The 15,127-nt window shown below is 41.7% G+C and overlaps 2 protein-coding genes across 2 annotated transcripts in view; both read left to right on the top strand.

Moving 5' to 3' along the window:
- Positions 1 to 15,127, top strand: part of LOC146675695 (protein TANC1-like) — a 407,338-nt gene that overhangs the window by 144,669 nt on the left and 247,542 nt on the right. The window lies entirely within an intron of this gene.
- LOC146675704 (protein NLRC3-like) lies at positions 3,460 to 14,063 on the top strand. The gene is made up of 3 exons (XM_085400624.1): positions 3,460 to 3,746; positions 3,888 to 5,679; positions 13,381 to 14,063. Exons 1-3 carry the CDS (start codon positions 3,539 to 3,541, stop codon positions 13,574 to 13,576), a joined length of 2,196 nt encoding a protein of 731 aa, XP_085256750.1. The 5' UTR covers positions 3,460 to 3,538; the 3' UTR covers positions 13,577 to 14,063.

Genomic DNA, 15,127 nt, shown 5'->3' with positions numbered 1-15,127 from the left:
TTAAAGTAAATTTCCAGGTGAATAAAAGATCTGCAGCTGCAGCCTCTGTGATGTTTCACAGTCTGAAAGTAACAAATTCAACCAGAGTTCAAACAAAGGCTTAATATACGTGTGTGTTTGATATAATGCCAACAAGTACAAACAGGTGTTCTTACAGGTCTTAATCACAGAGCTCTGATAAGTCTGGTGACTTTCACACTCAGCAGTTTTGCTGCCTTTTATTTTATATTGGCCTTTTTAAAGCCCTTCAAAGTCTCCCACATTCATACAGAGCTTTTAACACCAAACTCCTTTACAGTCCTTCTCCTCTCACACACGATCACACGACTGATTTGTCTGCAGCAGCTGTGTTACTGCTAGTATTTTATTATGTGTGTAATCTCCTCATATTGTTCCTGTGGTTTAGTTTGACTTCCTTCTGCAAACTCAGCTGCTCTGTTGCTGATACACGTCTCCATGAATATGATTGATCAGATGCTGCCAACACCATGTGTTTCATGTGAGCGCTCAGCTGAAACCCTGGGTTGACTTATCGAGTTAATAACAAGCTTCACGTGACTGTGAATGCTAAAGTGAATCAGATAAAGGAAAGAGACCCTGCTAATGTTGGACTCACTTCTTAGTGTAGATCCCAGGAGGAAGTTCAACATAGCCATTCTTTGTGCTAGCTCGACCAAACCTGAGACCACAGTGCAGGATAATGATCATCATCTGTCTCTGTCAAGGACATTTAAAATCCACAAATAACAAACATAATTATATTTGATCATTAAAAATGATGATTAAACAAAGTGTCAAACATACTTAAGTAGAAGGACTGATGTTTGTGTTAAAATACCCTCTTAAAGCTGAAATAATGATTCAGCTTCTTTACTCAAGTAAAGGTAAAAGAGTCCAGGCTCTGAAATGTACTCACAGTATTAAAGTAAAAACGCCATCTTTGAAGGAAATTTCTGCCAGTTTTTGTGCAAAGTTACCTGAATTTCTACCTCCAACATTAATATGAGAAAATTATCTGAACTTTTATTCTAATGAATTTAATCAGCTTGAACATTTTGTAGCACAAAAGTAGAAAAAACCCAAAGGGAATCAAAAATAGCTCCGTTTGCTGTTGCCTGCATTGTAGATGGGCGGCTTTGCCTCAACACCTAAACAGGAAAATGAGTTTAGTCAAGTATTAAAGTGGGATTGAAGAGGTGAGGAAACCAGAGATCAGGTGTTGTGGTGCAGCATTAAGATAAGATGGGGCCTGATTATTTAAGACCTTGTATGTGAGGAGCAGCCAATGAAGGGAAGCCAAAACAGGAGAAATCTGCTCTCTCTTTCTAGTCCCTGTCAGGACTCTTGCTGCAGCATTTTGGATCAGCTGAAGGCTTTTCACTGAGTTTTTAGGACATCCTGATAATAATGAATTACAGTCGTCCAGTCTGGAAGTAATAAATGCATGAACTAGTTTTTCAGCGTCACTCTTTTTAGCATTTTTTAACAACAAGCTTCTATCTATTAGGGCTCTTGTCTCGCCGACTGCTGCCTCAGATCAGAGTCTTTCTCCTGTGTGCTCAGCTGTCTTAGAGCAGTTTGATCCCGTCTCCCTTAATGACTTGACTGCGGTAGTTCGTAACCTAAGATCATCACACTGCCCCTCTGATTGTCGCCCCCCAACTACTCTTTCAAGGATTGTCAGGTTGGAGATCGGCCTATAATTAGCTAAGACAGCTGGGTCTAGGGATGCTTTTTAAGTAAAGGTTTAACTACAGCCAGCTAGGGATGGGTACCGTTTAGATTTGAAAACCTGCTAAATCAGAATCAGTTGCTGATGATGGCTTTTTTCTTTTCCATCAATCACGTATAATCTTAACTCAAAGTGAACATAGACTTGATTGCTCAGATCAGCCAATTCAAAATGCTAATTCAATCAACTCTGAGTTCATGGCTAGACTCAGTTTGTTGGCCCTGCACCTTAAAACTATTCCCTGTTTGTCCCTCGTGTTTTTTGGATATTGTTTTCACATCTTATGTCACGGCTAGCGGGGCGAGCCATGTTGAATTTAATAAAGGACCCAAGATGCAGACACTGCTGTGAAGTGAGTGAGCTTTATTGAAACGGTGAAGTGCAGTGGAGATGGCCTGTGCAGAAGCTAAGATAACCTCTACTGAAAAACTAAAAAACTAACCTGAAACCTTAAACGGAGACACGGGGAGACAACACAGACGAACCAGCAACAAGCAGGAGAAAACAAAGGGCTCATATACACAAAAGAGCCATCAGGGAATGAGAAAAGGGAGACACAGCAGGATTAATTGGACATAACCAGACAAGGGGAAGCAAAAGTAGACACACTAACATAGGACATGGCACTGTCAAAATAAAACAGGAAGTGAACACAGAGACACAATACTAACACAGTACAGAGGGAACACAGAAACCAAAACCTCAGAACTAGAAAATCTTAATCAGAATGAAATTGTAACAAAAGACAATAACAATCAAAACAAAACCACTGAGTCCACAGACTCGGGACATACATCGGCTCAAACTGTGGTCATAAATATTTTGTACTTGTAAATCAGACTGTGGAGTTTTGAACTGAGTTTTGTAACATTGTGAAACAAAATATCTGGAAAGTTTATGTTTTTGCGTTCATTGATTTGTGTGTGCAAAAATGTAAAAATGTAATAAATGTAAGAAACATTAGAACTACTTTTGCTGACACAAAGTTTGGCGAGCACTGCAAGTTGTCCCTTTAAACCAGTCACTGATATAAAGAGAGCACCTTGTTCCAGGGCATCTGAGCATGGAGGGAAAGCTTTATGCAGGAGATGGTAAGAGCTGTTGGGACTAAAGAAACTGAGCAGAAAACTACAGACATCTGGAAACTGAGTTGTTAATTCTCAGTGGGATCAGCAGGACTAGCAAAGCTCCACCATGACAGTCATCTGATTGACTGAACCCATCCAAACATCACTTCATGGACCTTTAGCTTGTGTCTGTGTGTGGACAGACATAACATGAGCTAATTATACATTACTCCTCCACAGAGTGGACCAGCAGAGAGCAGAGGTTTCCACTGGTCAGTCTGCACAGCAACATCAAACACACCTGGACTCTGTGGTTATGGTTTGTAGTACTACGTTTACATTTGTTCTTTTCAGTCACCTCTATGCTGCACTTTGTGGACCAGAGGATTGTCAGTGTGTCCAACATAAATCAGAGTTTGGGCTCCATGATGTCAGTCAGATTGGGGTGACTGTAGCTCAGCAGGGGAGCAGGTCAGCTACTAGTCAGAAGGTTTGTGAATCAAACCCTGGCTGGCAAATGTACTGGGTAACGTACTAAACCCAAGCTGCCCTCTGATGCATCCATCAGAGTGTGAAAGAAAGTATTTAAGCATAGAACAATGTGCTTGGTTGAATGAGGCATGTTGTATAAATGCTTTGTGTGCACAGAGTATCAAAGAGAGCTATATAAGAACCAGTCCATTTACCACTGGGTAATTCATATAGTCTTCTTTTCCAGCGGCTGGAGGACAACATCACCATGTTTGTGAAGAACGAGCTGAAGAAGATCCAGAAGCTTCTGAGTCCAGATCACCCAGAAACTTTAAAGAGCCAGATGGAGGATGAGGAGATGTTTGAAGGAGAGGATGAAGATGAAAGAAAGAGCTGCAGAGAAGCATTTCTGAAGATCACACTCCACTTCTTGAGGAGACTTAAGCAGCATGAGATGGCTGACCATCTGCAGAGCAGTAAGAGAATTTCTCTAAAGACTGAATATTGATCTTTCCTAATAGCTCAAGAAATGGACCAATAGACATTCATCCTTTCAGGGTACTGAAAGGCTATGATATTTATTATATAATATTTTTTTCTGAATTTCTTACCTTCAGAAATATTTGCTCCACTCTGTAAACGAGAACTTAAAGCCCAACTGAAGAAGAAGTTCCAGTGTGTGTTTGAGGGCATCGCTAAAGCAGGAAGCCCAACCCTCCTGAATCAGATCTACACAGAGCTCTACATCACAGAGGGAGGGACTGCAGAGGTCAATGAGAAACATGAGGTCAGACAGATTGAAACAGCATCCAGGAAACCAGACAGACCAGAAACAACAATCAGACAAGAAGACATCTTTAAAGCCTCACCAGGAAGAGACGAACCAATCAGAACAGTGCTGACAAAGGGAGTGGCTGGCATTGGGAAAACAGTCTTAACACAGAAATACAGCCTGGACTGGGCTGAAGACAAAGCCAACCAGGACATCCAGTTCATATTTCCATTCACTTTCAGAGAGCTGAATGTGCTGAAAGAGGAAAAGTTCAGCTTGGTGGAACTTGTTCATCACTTCTTTAATCAAACTAACGAATCAGGAATCTGCAGGCTTGAAGACTTCCAGGTTGTGTTCATACTTGATGGTCTGGATGAGTGTCGACTTAATTTGGACTTCAACAAAACTAAAATCCTGACTGAAACCAGAAAGTCCACCTCATTGGATGAGCTGCTGACAAACCTCATCAGAGGGAACCTGCTCCCTTCTGCTCGCCTTTGGATAACAACACGACCTGCAGCAGCCAATCAGATCCCTCCTCAGTGTGTCGACATGGTGACAGAGGTCAGAGGGTTCACTGACCCACAGAAGGAGGAGTACTTCAGGAAGAGATTCAGAGATGAGGAGCAGGCCAGCAGGATCATCTCCCACATCAAGAAAGCTCGAAGCCTCCACATCATGTGTCACATCCCAGTCTTCTGCTGGATCACTGCTACAGTTCTGGAGGATGTGCTGAAAACCAGAGAGGGAGCAGAGCTGCCCAAGACCCTGACTGAGATGTACATCCACTTCCTGGTGGTTCAGGCCAAAGTGAAGAGGATCAAATATGATGGAGGAGCTGAGACAGATCCACACTGGAGTTCAGAGAGCAGGAAGATGATTGAGTCACTGGGAAAACTGGCTTTTGATCAGCTGCAGAAAGGAAACCTGATCTTCTATGAACCAGACCTGACAGAGTGTGGCATCGATATCAGAGCAGCCTCAGTGTACTCAGGAGTGTTCACACAGATCTTTAAAGAGGAGAAACAACTGTACCAGAACAAGGTGTTCTGCTTTGTTCATCTCAGTGTTCAGGAGTTTCTGGCTGCTCTTCATGTCCACCTGACCTTCATCAACTCTGGACTCAATCTGCTGGAAGAGCAAGAAACAACTTGGAAGGTGTTTCAAACAAGAAAATCTTCAGAGAAATACTTCTACCAGTGTGCTGTGGACAAGGCCTTACAGAGCCCCAATGGACACCTGGACTTGTTCCTTCGTTTTCTCTTGGGTCTGAAGACTAATCAAACTCGTTTGCAAGGCCTCATGACACAAACAGGAAGTAGCTCAAAGAGCAATCAAGAAGCAGTTCAGTACATCAAGAAGAAGCTCAGTGAGAATCTGTCTGCAGAGAAAAGCATCAATCTGTTTCACTGTCTGAATGAACTGAATGATCGTTCTCTAGTGGAGGAGATCCAACAGTCCCTGAGTTCAGGACGTCTCTCCACAGATAAATTGTCTCCTGCTCAGTGGTCAGCTCTGGTCTTCATCTTACTGTCATCAGAAAAAGATCTGGACGTGTTTGACCTGAAGAAATACTTTGCTTCAGAGGAGGCTCTTCTGAGGCTGCTGCCAGTGGTCAAAGTCTCTAAAAAAGTTCTGTAAGTTATAAAGTTTTTATTATTTAATTTGGTTGGTATGTTATGGAAAACACACTGCATCAACTTCTGTTTTGTTTTTGTCAAAATCACTGTAATATAATCACTGTACCTTTATATACACGTGATTTGTATTAATGTTGCTGCCCTCTTGTGGCTAAAGTGTAATTATGTTATTGTTATTAGGGAGGATTTGAGAGTAACATGCCAAGTGAGTCAGCACCTTCGCTTTAGCTTAAAAATCCAAATTCTTACGTCATCAGTTATAGTTGCATGTATTCATTATCATAACTTAACCTTTAATATTGATGTCTTAAAATTATTTTGAGTAAACTAATGTTAAGGTTCAAATATTGGGGAAGGAGAGTACAAACAACCATGGTCCAGAACTTGGTCAAACAATTGATTTTAATGAAATACACGCGTGGGAAGACCAGCTCCGTTCGCAGACCGGGCTGATCTCCGACTTAATCAAAGCATAAACAGATATTTTATACCATCAGGGCTTGAATTTAATGACGCCCCCTCATACGTCACAAACAGAATATATGCATACGTCAAATCAAAACCACAATGACTTTTAACACAGTTTAAAAGAACATTATCTCCTATCTTCATGGCAGGTACTTCCTGTCACTGCCGGATGCTCGCTTATCATCTTGACACATCAGCAGCAGTTCTGCGACAAACTGCTCTTTTGCAACCCCGAGCAAAACATGATTAAACTTCCACCTATAAATGATTCTCTTTAACTAAGTGTGTGTCTCGTCCTTAAAGGCTCCTCAAAATAACCTGCACTTAGACTCTGCTTTCGGTTTCAGTTCTGCATAAGGCACACTCTTCAAACCTGCAACTTCCTGTCAGCCTGCAACTTAGTCTTTCTGAAAGACACACACTGTTTAAACATCTGAATGCAATATCAATTCTGTAGATTATATTATTAATGCAATGGTAATGATGATGATTATTAACAATAGCAGCAAGATATCTCTCCAATCTCAATACTCCCTCTCTCGACCTCTGGAACACCAGAGGTCGCAATACATTGTGTTGGGTCACTCCTCGGCCCACTCAGCTGCTTCCATGTCCATCCATGGCATCATGGACATCGGGGTCACCACTCCCGCTCTGACCCTCTCTAGCCGTCCTCTGGCTCAGCAAATCAGACAACCTCATGTCATCTAAGTGGTCCAGTAATAAACACCAGCTCCCCCTCGAGAACACTCCATGCATAAGATTAGGTTTTTTCTGCGTCCCTCTCTTGTGGTCCATCATGCCTCGGGCCTCCAGGATCCTCACCCCCCTGTGGTCGCCGAGATCTTGTGTAAAGCAAACCAAACACCTTTTCCTGCACCTCCCTAACTTATCATCTTTGGGACTCTTTAATCAAAAGCCTGATCCTAATTATCTTCTTGACTTATTGACTTGTATTTATATATATTCTTCAACGTTACTCATCATTTTAAAACTCTTAAAACGCTGCTTTCACGTCCCTGCATGCGTTTCCTGTCGCTTGCCTTATCTAATCATCAACATCCTGTACACAGAACTCTCGCTGCTGCAAGGCCTCCACTCTGACCTAGAATCTCCTTTCACAAGAAAATCATTATAAGCGCCTATTCTACTAAAAGATCCAAAAAAAAACAACCACTTTAATCAATTAAGTTTAAACATATAAGCAATTACTCCTGCATACATTTTATCATAGCTAAACGCTGCCTTGAAACAACTCCTGTGTGTTAACACTAACTTCATTTTAAAACTCACATTTCCTATGTTATAACCTGTTTTTGGTACAGCCTTTTTATTTCATCTTGCTCCTTTGATGTAACAATACCTTCTCATTCTAGTTTATCAGACTTAACCAAAATATATGCTTTCCTTCCTTTGGTCCTTCTCTAAAGCAAGAAACTCCTATTCAGTTCCTCTTTTCTGTCACTTGTTACAGGGCCAGCTCAAGTTCAGTTAAACGCTAAATTAATTTGAGGCCTTTTGCCTGGAATCAATACTGTCATGTGTGTTTATGGACTCTGTGTCTGTAAGCGTGTGCAATCCTTCAATAACTCATATCATCCTCACAGTAGATTGGCTAATCATAGCGCTAGCCAAAGGCTCGTGACCCACAAGAGACGAATTGAGCCACAACTCCCTTAAAGGCACAAAATGCAATATGTATAAAAAGTCATTTCTACGTATAAGCTCTCCCCTTTATCCTAAAAATAAATCTATGTAATATCTGTATGTGTGTCTTCTATTCATTAATGTAATTGTCAGTTATTTTCTCTCTTTATTTTACCTTCTTTTTGTTTACCTCTTTGTTTGTGACGTGGACATCCCTAAACCATCCTGAGTTCCGGCTTCAATTTCAACCCAATTGTACCCTCTATTCTCGCAGTCGAACTCGTCTGGGCTTCACCTTCCCACTGGCCCCTGTGCCCTTCTCTTAGTGTCCTTTGTTGTCTTGTGATCCCCAGCAAACACAGTCTGTTTCTTCTCTGTTTCTTCTCCGTTGCTCTTTTCAGTATTTTCCTTTTAGATTAAATCCCAGCCTGGCAAAATATCCCATTCAGTGTCTTTAAACAGTTATGTCACACTGTTCTTACCAGCCTGCAGTTCACCGTGCATTTTCCATCACGTGCTTTTCTTCCATGCTGCTGCTGGTATCGTCAGTGTAGTTTCAGTTGCACTGTCTTTTGCCTGCTGTTAATTCTTGAAGTCCACGATGTTCTGTCGGTCTTCATCAGGAGATTAACTGTCCTATGAGCTTCTTCTCAGGATCGGGACAAGTGGGAGGTCAAGCTGTAAAATTTTAAGCCAAAATCTGGCCTGTTTTCCTCCCAATTCTGTTAATCAATGGTTTTGTACTCAAGATTCTAGGTTGAAAGAAGTCCACCTGTATTGACACACTAAAGCATACAATTAATATCCTTTTCATTTCTTTTCTTAAAACCTCCATTTGCTTCATCTGCCTGGAGTTTAACTCGTATGTTTCTCTCTCTGTGTGCTCACTTGTCACAGTCAGTTCCTTTTATGGGCATGCAAAGTTCCTGTCACACACACCATTTCCTGTCAACCTTGCAGCTGCTCAGAACCATATTTTCTGTTTCTATCTCTCCTGTTTTGTTTTTTTTACAGGCTAATAAAACTCTTGTTTTACTAAGTCTTGATCTAAAACAATTCACCCTTATTTCACGCACACACTTCTAAATATACTAAATTCTTTGCGTTTGTCAGATCGTCTCACACACACACCGCCTTTTCTCTCACACTTCCACTTCTGCACTCACTCTACTATCAACTTTCATAGTGTTATTATTATTTATTATTTTGTACAAATCACACCCAATCACTCAAAGCCTGCTACTCACAGCATTCACACACTTAAACTGTGACAAGAGTTGAGGAATATACTCACAACACGCTTTCCTAAGAGTATTTCAGACATGCCTGTCATAATCAGAAAGAGCAAGTCAAAGAAAACAATTGAAACCTCTATTAATTCTCACAGCACACACATAGAATAGAAAAAATAAAACACACCAGCATTTATTGCTGATGAGAGGTTACTCCTAAAAGTAATATGTTAGTCTTAAATATATACAGTGCACTCACTATATTTATATATATATATATCAAAACTCAGTCAATTACTATACATCAACTACGGCAACTCAAAACTTTATTTATAGCCCTCTAATGAACATAAATGGCGTCTTAAACACACACTCAACAATGTTTGCAGCAGTATTTGTAAAACCAACTGTGGTTTAAACAGTTCACTGCTGACTAATTTGCATTTTCACACTCACACACACACAGTCTAAAAATAGCTCCAGCACTGCCTCAGACTCCTTTCACACAGAGATCTCTTATTTTATATTACAAAGACGTCTTATATTTACAACCACTGTCACATCTGTCAGCTTTAGCGCCTAAACAATTTCGACAAATTTAAGTTAACGGTCCAACCGATAAAGTCCAACTTTTTTGTGATCAATTAACCAGTATCTGTCCAACAGTTTCTGGCCTCATCTCTAAAATCCCTAACTCAATTTAAAAGCATCAACCAACCCAAACTTTGCCTGAAGCTCTATTTTTGGCATTTCACAGCCAAGGCTTACCCCGAAGTTTTAAGTTAAAGTTACACGCCCGAAGTCCAACTTCTGCTGGCCAAAAAAGCGCAGACTACCGTTCCAAACGGTAAGGAGACTCTAACTCCTAGTTATTCTGGAGTGCCCCAAGCTCCACAGTGACCAACTGACTATCCCTCTTCGAGGACAATGCCTAAGCGTCCTTGGCATTGGCAAGCGTTACCTCTGAGCACTGCGCTTCCTATCAGTCCAACTGACGTTCTTGAATAATTTATAATACTTTGGAACAACAGTAAAACAGCCAAAAAAGTGTAAGACTGAAGCAGGTCCAACCTTATAACCAATACGGGCTCCACCCCAAACAATAACCAAATTCCCTAATATACTAAAATCACTCAGCAGTCCAACTGCTTTCCACGGTCCAACCGTATTAAATCCTTTAGCGGTCCAACTGCATTCAATCATTTTTAGCAGTCCAACTGCATTAAATCCTCAGTACTGTCATGAGATTCTCATCAAAATCAAAGCAGACATTCCCCAGTAATTTCAGTGAGTAGACTTTAATTTGTAATGTCCAATTTGGCACACTTTGGAAATAATTCAACAGGTAGTGCCTTACCTTTGGATAAGCGGCTTAGAACAACAATGAGAAAAAGAGAGCTGATTATTAGCTCATCAAAACACAAAACAAAATCACAATGAATTATCGGTTAATTTCATTTAAAATAATTCATTAAGTATTTATGTACAATTCAAATTAGTTAATTACATATTTTGTTGGTTTGTTTTCTATTTTAATTATTTTACTGACACATTTAATGAATTATTTAATGATGTATTTATTTAATTCACGTTGCTACTCCTGGCCCTGCATCGTTGTTCATAAATACATTTTATTTGTCAGCTTCACCCATCAAAGTCAGGGGGCGGGGTTAATGCTGATCAAGTCAACACCATTGCTTTGGTCTGGTGGGCGTTCTTTTAGTGGGCTTTTCTCAATACTAAGTAGGCCTACACACCAGGGTTTGGACATGTGTGGACCCAAACTATACTTTTACCCTTTTTTGTGTGTCACCAAATACACTTTAATATTTTCTAGACAAGAATGTAGTGGCGTAATCTTTAACCTCTTTTGGCTCCAAACAGAAGTGACAGACTTGAGCAGGGTTCATTTAAAGGCTGACAGAAGTGGAGTGGTGACGGGGAGATGTTTGACAGGACAGTGTTTCAGCCTCCACAGGTTCATGTTGTGCTCCATCAGTCAGTGAAGATGAAGTCAGTGCTGATGAGGCTGTAGAGTGTGTGAGGGATGTGAATGAGGATGATGAAGATCTGATGATAGCAGATAAAAACAGGCTGCAGAGACTTTGAGCCATACAGGGCACACAGTGTGTGTACAGAACAGCTGAAATCATTATGGAGGCCTCACTGGAATATGGAAGCATCACAGTACAGCTTCAGTGAAGCATTAAAGTCTCTGATATGAGATGAGAAATGAAGCAGCCAGAGCTTTTTCATGAGTGGAAACCCACTGTGACTGTGAGCTGCTGCTACAGCCTCCAGATTAGCCAGCAGCTCATCCTGCTCAACATTTTCTCACCAACTTTAATGGAAGTGTGATGTTTTCAGCTGGAGTGATGGTCAGGATGGCCTCCCTCTCCTCTTCTTCTCCTCTTCCTCTTTCATTTGTAAAGCCACTTCTGCTGCTTTCATTCATTTGGAAGTCCTGTAGCTGAGTTTGGGAGAGACTAACAGCCTCGGCAGCAGAGGGGAGAAAGGCTGTAACACCACCACTTTACTCTGTTCTACCTGTCACATCATTTTATCAGGAAACAAATATGCTCATGTTTTTCCTATGTTTGTCTTGAAGATGTAAGAAGATCACATGGTGCTTTTTTATTATTGTGTTGGTTTGTTTCCTGTCTCTTGGATGGAGCCCAGCTGTGCGTGGCCCCTGGGCCTGTGGTCAGAGTGTGTGCTGGATAATCCGGCCCAGGATGAGGCCAAACTGACATGGGATGAAATGTCTGTCACATAATTGAGCTTAGTGTAGTTTCATTTCTGCACAATTTAACAACAACCAAAACTTTGTTCTGTCTTTTCTATGTTATACTGTAGACTTTCTCTGATACTGTGTCCAAAAGGAGCAGCTTTTACTTTGAAGGGGAGGCGTCTCTGTTTCATCTTCAGGTTGGATGATGGAAGTAAATTAGTAGCTGTGTCCCAAAACGTCGGCTGCATCCTCCAGAGGCTGCATTTGAAGGCCGATTACGTCACAGCCAGGCGATGAAGGCTGTCCGTATTTGTCGACTCCTTCAAATGTGCCCGACAAATGCGTCCTTCATTTCCCCGAATTTGAAGGATTCGTCGGGTGTGTCCTTCGTGGCCCACCATATCCCAGAATTCATAGCGCGGCCCAGCCAAATTTCAGCTGCCAACAATGGCGGCAGCTACTAAGTTTTCAAATTACTCTTATTAATCTTTCTGGGTCACAAAATAAACTTTTAACATATTTTCAGGCGAGAAAGTAGCTGTGTAAACTTCAAATATCTGCTTGGTTTATCAAGACATCGCATATTTGCAAAAGTGTGCCGACGTTTTCGGAGACGTCTGTTACCCACCCGCTCGCTAGCAAGCCGGGGGGTTCAATGGTCACTCCAGCCGGCGAGAGCAGCGGACGCCCGGCTTCATCGTTTTCAGACCCCGCTCTTTCGCTACTCAGGTGAAACACGATATATAAGTCACTCGGATAACTTAAAAATGTAATTGTTTGCCTTTTTTCTGTGTTTTATTTGTTCCGGAGTAAATCGGTTTGGCTGACATCAAAGTTCCTCCGGGATTTTCACACAGCTGAATAAACGTTAAACAGGAAACTGATTAAACAGAAGTGTGAGACGGTCGAGAATTTACGCCAGTGTCCTGTTATATTTTAGATAGCAAGGAGCAGACGGCCGAGTTTATTAAACTCCACCAACACAGCGGTGACGCAAATCTGAAGGCTCGACCGTCCCATTTCACAGCCTCGCACTTCCAGCCTTTTCGATCTTTGAAGGACCCGGCCCACGTAGACCGCGAATACCGGGTCCTCCGAAGGATGCAGCCGACGTTTTGGGACAAAGCTAGTGTGTGATGTTCTTTCAGTGTTGCACTTTGTAGACGCTCCCTGAGCACTGGTCTCACAGCCAGCTGCACATAGAGACCAGTGTTGTTAGTCCAGGTCAGAAGATGACTTGTTGGAATGAAAATGAGCTTGTAGTTTGTCTGCTTTAATAATGTGACTGGAAAAAGGTGTTGGACTTCAAATATGTCCATTTCTTTCACACTTCACCTTTAAAAGTGAAGTCTTGTGGTTCCTGGAAGGAAAAACACGACTTTTTCAAGTCTTTGTCCTGTTTTTATGATAAATGTACGACTTTAATGTGAAACATTCAGAGTTTTTTCTCTTGTTGTGTTTGTTTGAAGCTGCTTCCTGTTGGCTTCAGCTGTTTGGAGTTTCCATTTTCTAAACTTCTACATTCTGAACCTTCTTCAGCTCTGAACAGATGATGAAACACTGAATGATTTCAAGCTCACACTTTGTCTAATAAACTTACATCTTTCATTCTTTATACAGATTGTGGGACTGTGGTTTGTCAGAGATCAGCTGTGATTATCTGGCAGCAGCACTGAAGTCCAACCCCTCCCATCTGAGACAGCTGGACCTGAGATACAACGACAAGCTGCAGGATTCAGGAGTGAAGCATCTGTGTGGTTTCCTGGAGAGTCCAGGATGTGGACTTGAAACTCTGGGGTCAGTCAGCATGTTTTAGTTGTGCTGAGATGAATATGATGTGAAAGTTGTGCTGACACTAAACTGCAGACATCAGGCTGATATTATACTGATCCACACTGAGGATCTTCATGGTAAAGTCTGTTTTCTTCTTCTCTGGTTTAGTCCATTGACTGCAGCAGAACAATGTTCACATTTCAAACAGTGAGACTCAACGTATGGCCCGCGGCCCACACGCGGCCTGCCCACCTTCCCTGATTCAGAGAGAGGGGACCCTGATTAACTGTGTAGTGTTCTTCCTCACAGTTCTAAGTATCAGACACAACAATGAATAATCCACAGCTGACTGTCTTTAGCAGGTCAAAGGTCACGGCACACAGCAGACAGTGGGAAATATTATAACTCTGATCATTTATCAGCACATATCCATATGTATAAAAACAAAGCTGACACTGTGAGACTTGATCAGAGGTGTGATCATCACAGCAGAGGCCTTTGTGTCAAAGTCACTGAGGATCAAACAGAAACACATGAAGCAGATTTTCCTTTTCTGGCTTTTTATAGCAGATAACCTTCAAAATATTCTGCAGTCCATCAAAAACTGAAGCAAACCATGAATCAACATGTGAACATGAGCTGATGCTGCTGAAGTGAAGCAAAGTTACAGAGGTTTGATTACAGACACAGCTGAGAGTTTGTAATCTGTCATCATTTTAAAAGGTTTAAATTTCTTCAGTATATCCACATTTGCAGCTGCTACCTCAACCTCCACTTGTCCAACACAACTGCTGTCCACTGCCTCCATGACATTGTGATTTTGCTGTTGGTCTTCTGTCAGATCTTCATCAATCACTTCTGCACGGGGCACACCTTCAGACTCTGCAGCTGCATAACGAAAGCCTGTAAGATAAAATTAGACATAAGGTAAATGTACACCAATATTCCAATGACAGGTGTGTGATTCATCTGGAAGTTATGTGCGGATTAGTGTACAGTGATAGCAATTTAGTATGTTTTTAGAGGGGGGGGGGTTGTTTACCTCCGATGGGTGCTCTTTTTCGCTTCCGTTGCGTACGCCTTGAGTGCCGGTCCGAGTCTGATACAGGTATGTCGTCATGCCCCATGTGCAGTGTTGGTTCCCAGTCTGGATTTGTTACATCCATTTCATATGCTGGTTTGCCTGCAATGATGCCAAATCATAAGCTACTCAGTCGACATGATGTGGTTCTGCAGCATCACACATTAGCATGTTTTATCTCATTATCTATGACCTCAGCACGTTGAAAATAACACTAAAAGCCTTTCAAGAGTGATATGAATTAATTTAGAACTCACCGGAAAGAAAACGCCGTGAGCAAACCAACAAAAAGCTGGGGATTGCAGAGAACTCGATATCCGCTCGTCTCACCGCTGCAATCCAAGCCTGACGTCTTTGTTTAGTAATATCGGATACATGGGATCCCTCACGTTGCCTCCAGGATGGAAAACGATGAAAAGAGAGCCCGTTATCCAGCTTCTTGCCTTCACGATCGTGTGATCTAACGTTGCAACCGACAACACAACACGTACGATCCATAGCTGAAATGGTATC

Source organism: Rhamphochromis longiceps, linkage group LG3 (genome assembly GCF_057381845.1).
Source record: "Rhamphochromis longiceps isolate RC_006_pf linkage group LG3, R_longiceps_female_GT1.1, whole genome shotgun sequence".
In the NCBI taxonomy this organism is placed as follows: Eukaryota; Metazoa; Chordata; class Actinopteri; order Cichliformes; family Cichlidae; genus Rhamphochromis; species Rhamphochromis longiceps.
The sequence above is the reverse complement of the archived record's forward strand: the minus strand, read 5'-3'. Positions and strand labels throughout refer to the sequence as shown.

Bases quoted from the DNA above. Each gene is read 5' to 3' on its own strand.
- LOC146675704 (XM_085400624.1), top strand. From the start codon at position 3,539: ATGTTTGTGAAGAACGAGCTGAAGAAGATCCAGAAGCTTCTGAGTCCA. The intron at 3,747-3,887 runs GTAAGAGAATTT...TCTTACCTTCAG, and splicing joins GGCTGACCATCTGCAGAGCA to AAATATTTGCTCCACTCTGT. The intron at 5,680-13,380 runs GTAAGTTATAAA...TTCTTTATACAG, and splicing joins AAAGTCTCTAAAAAAGTTCT to ATTGTGGGACTGTGGTTTGT.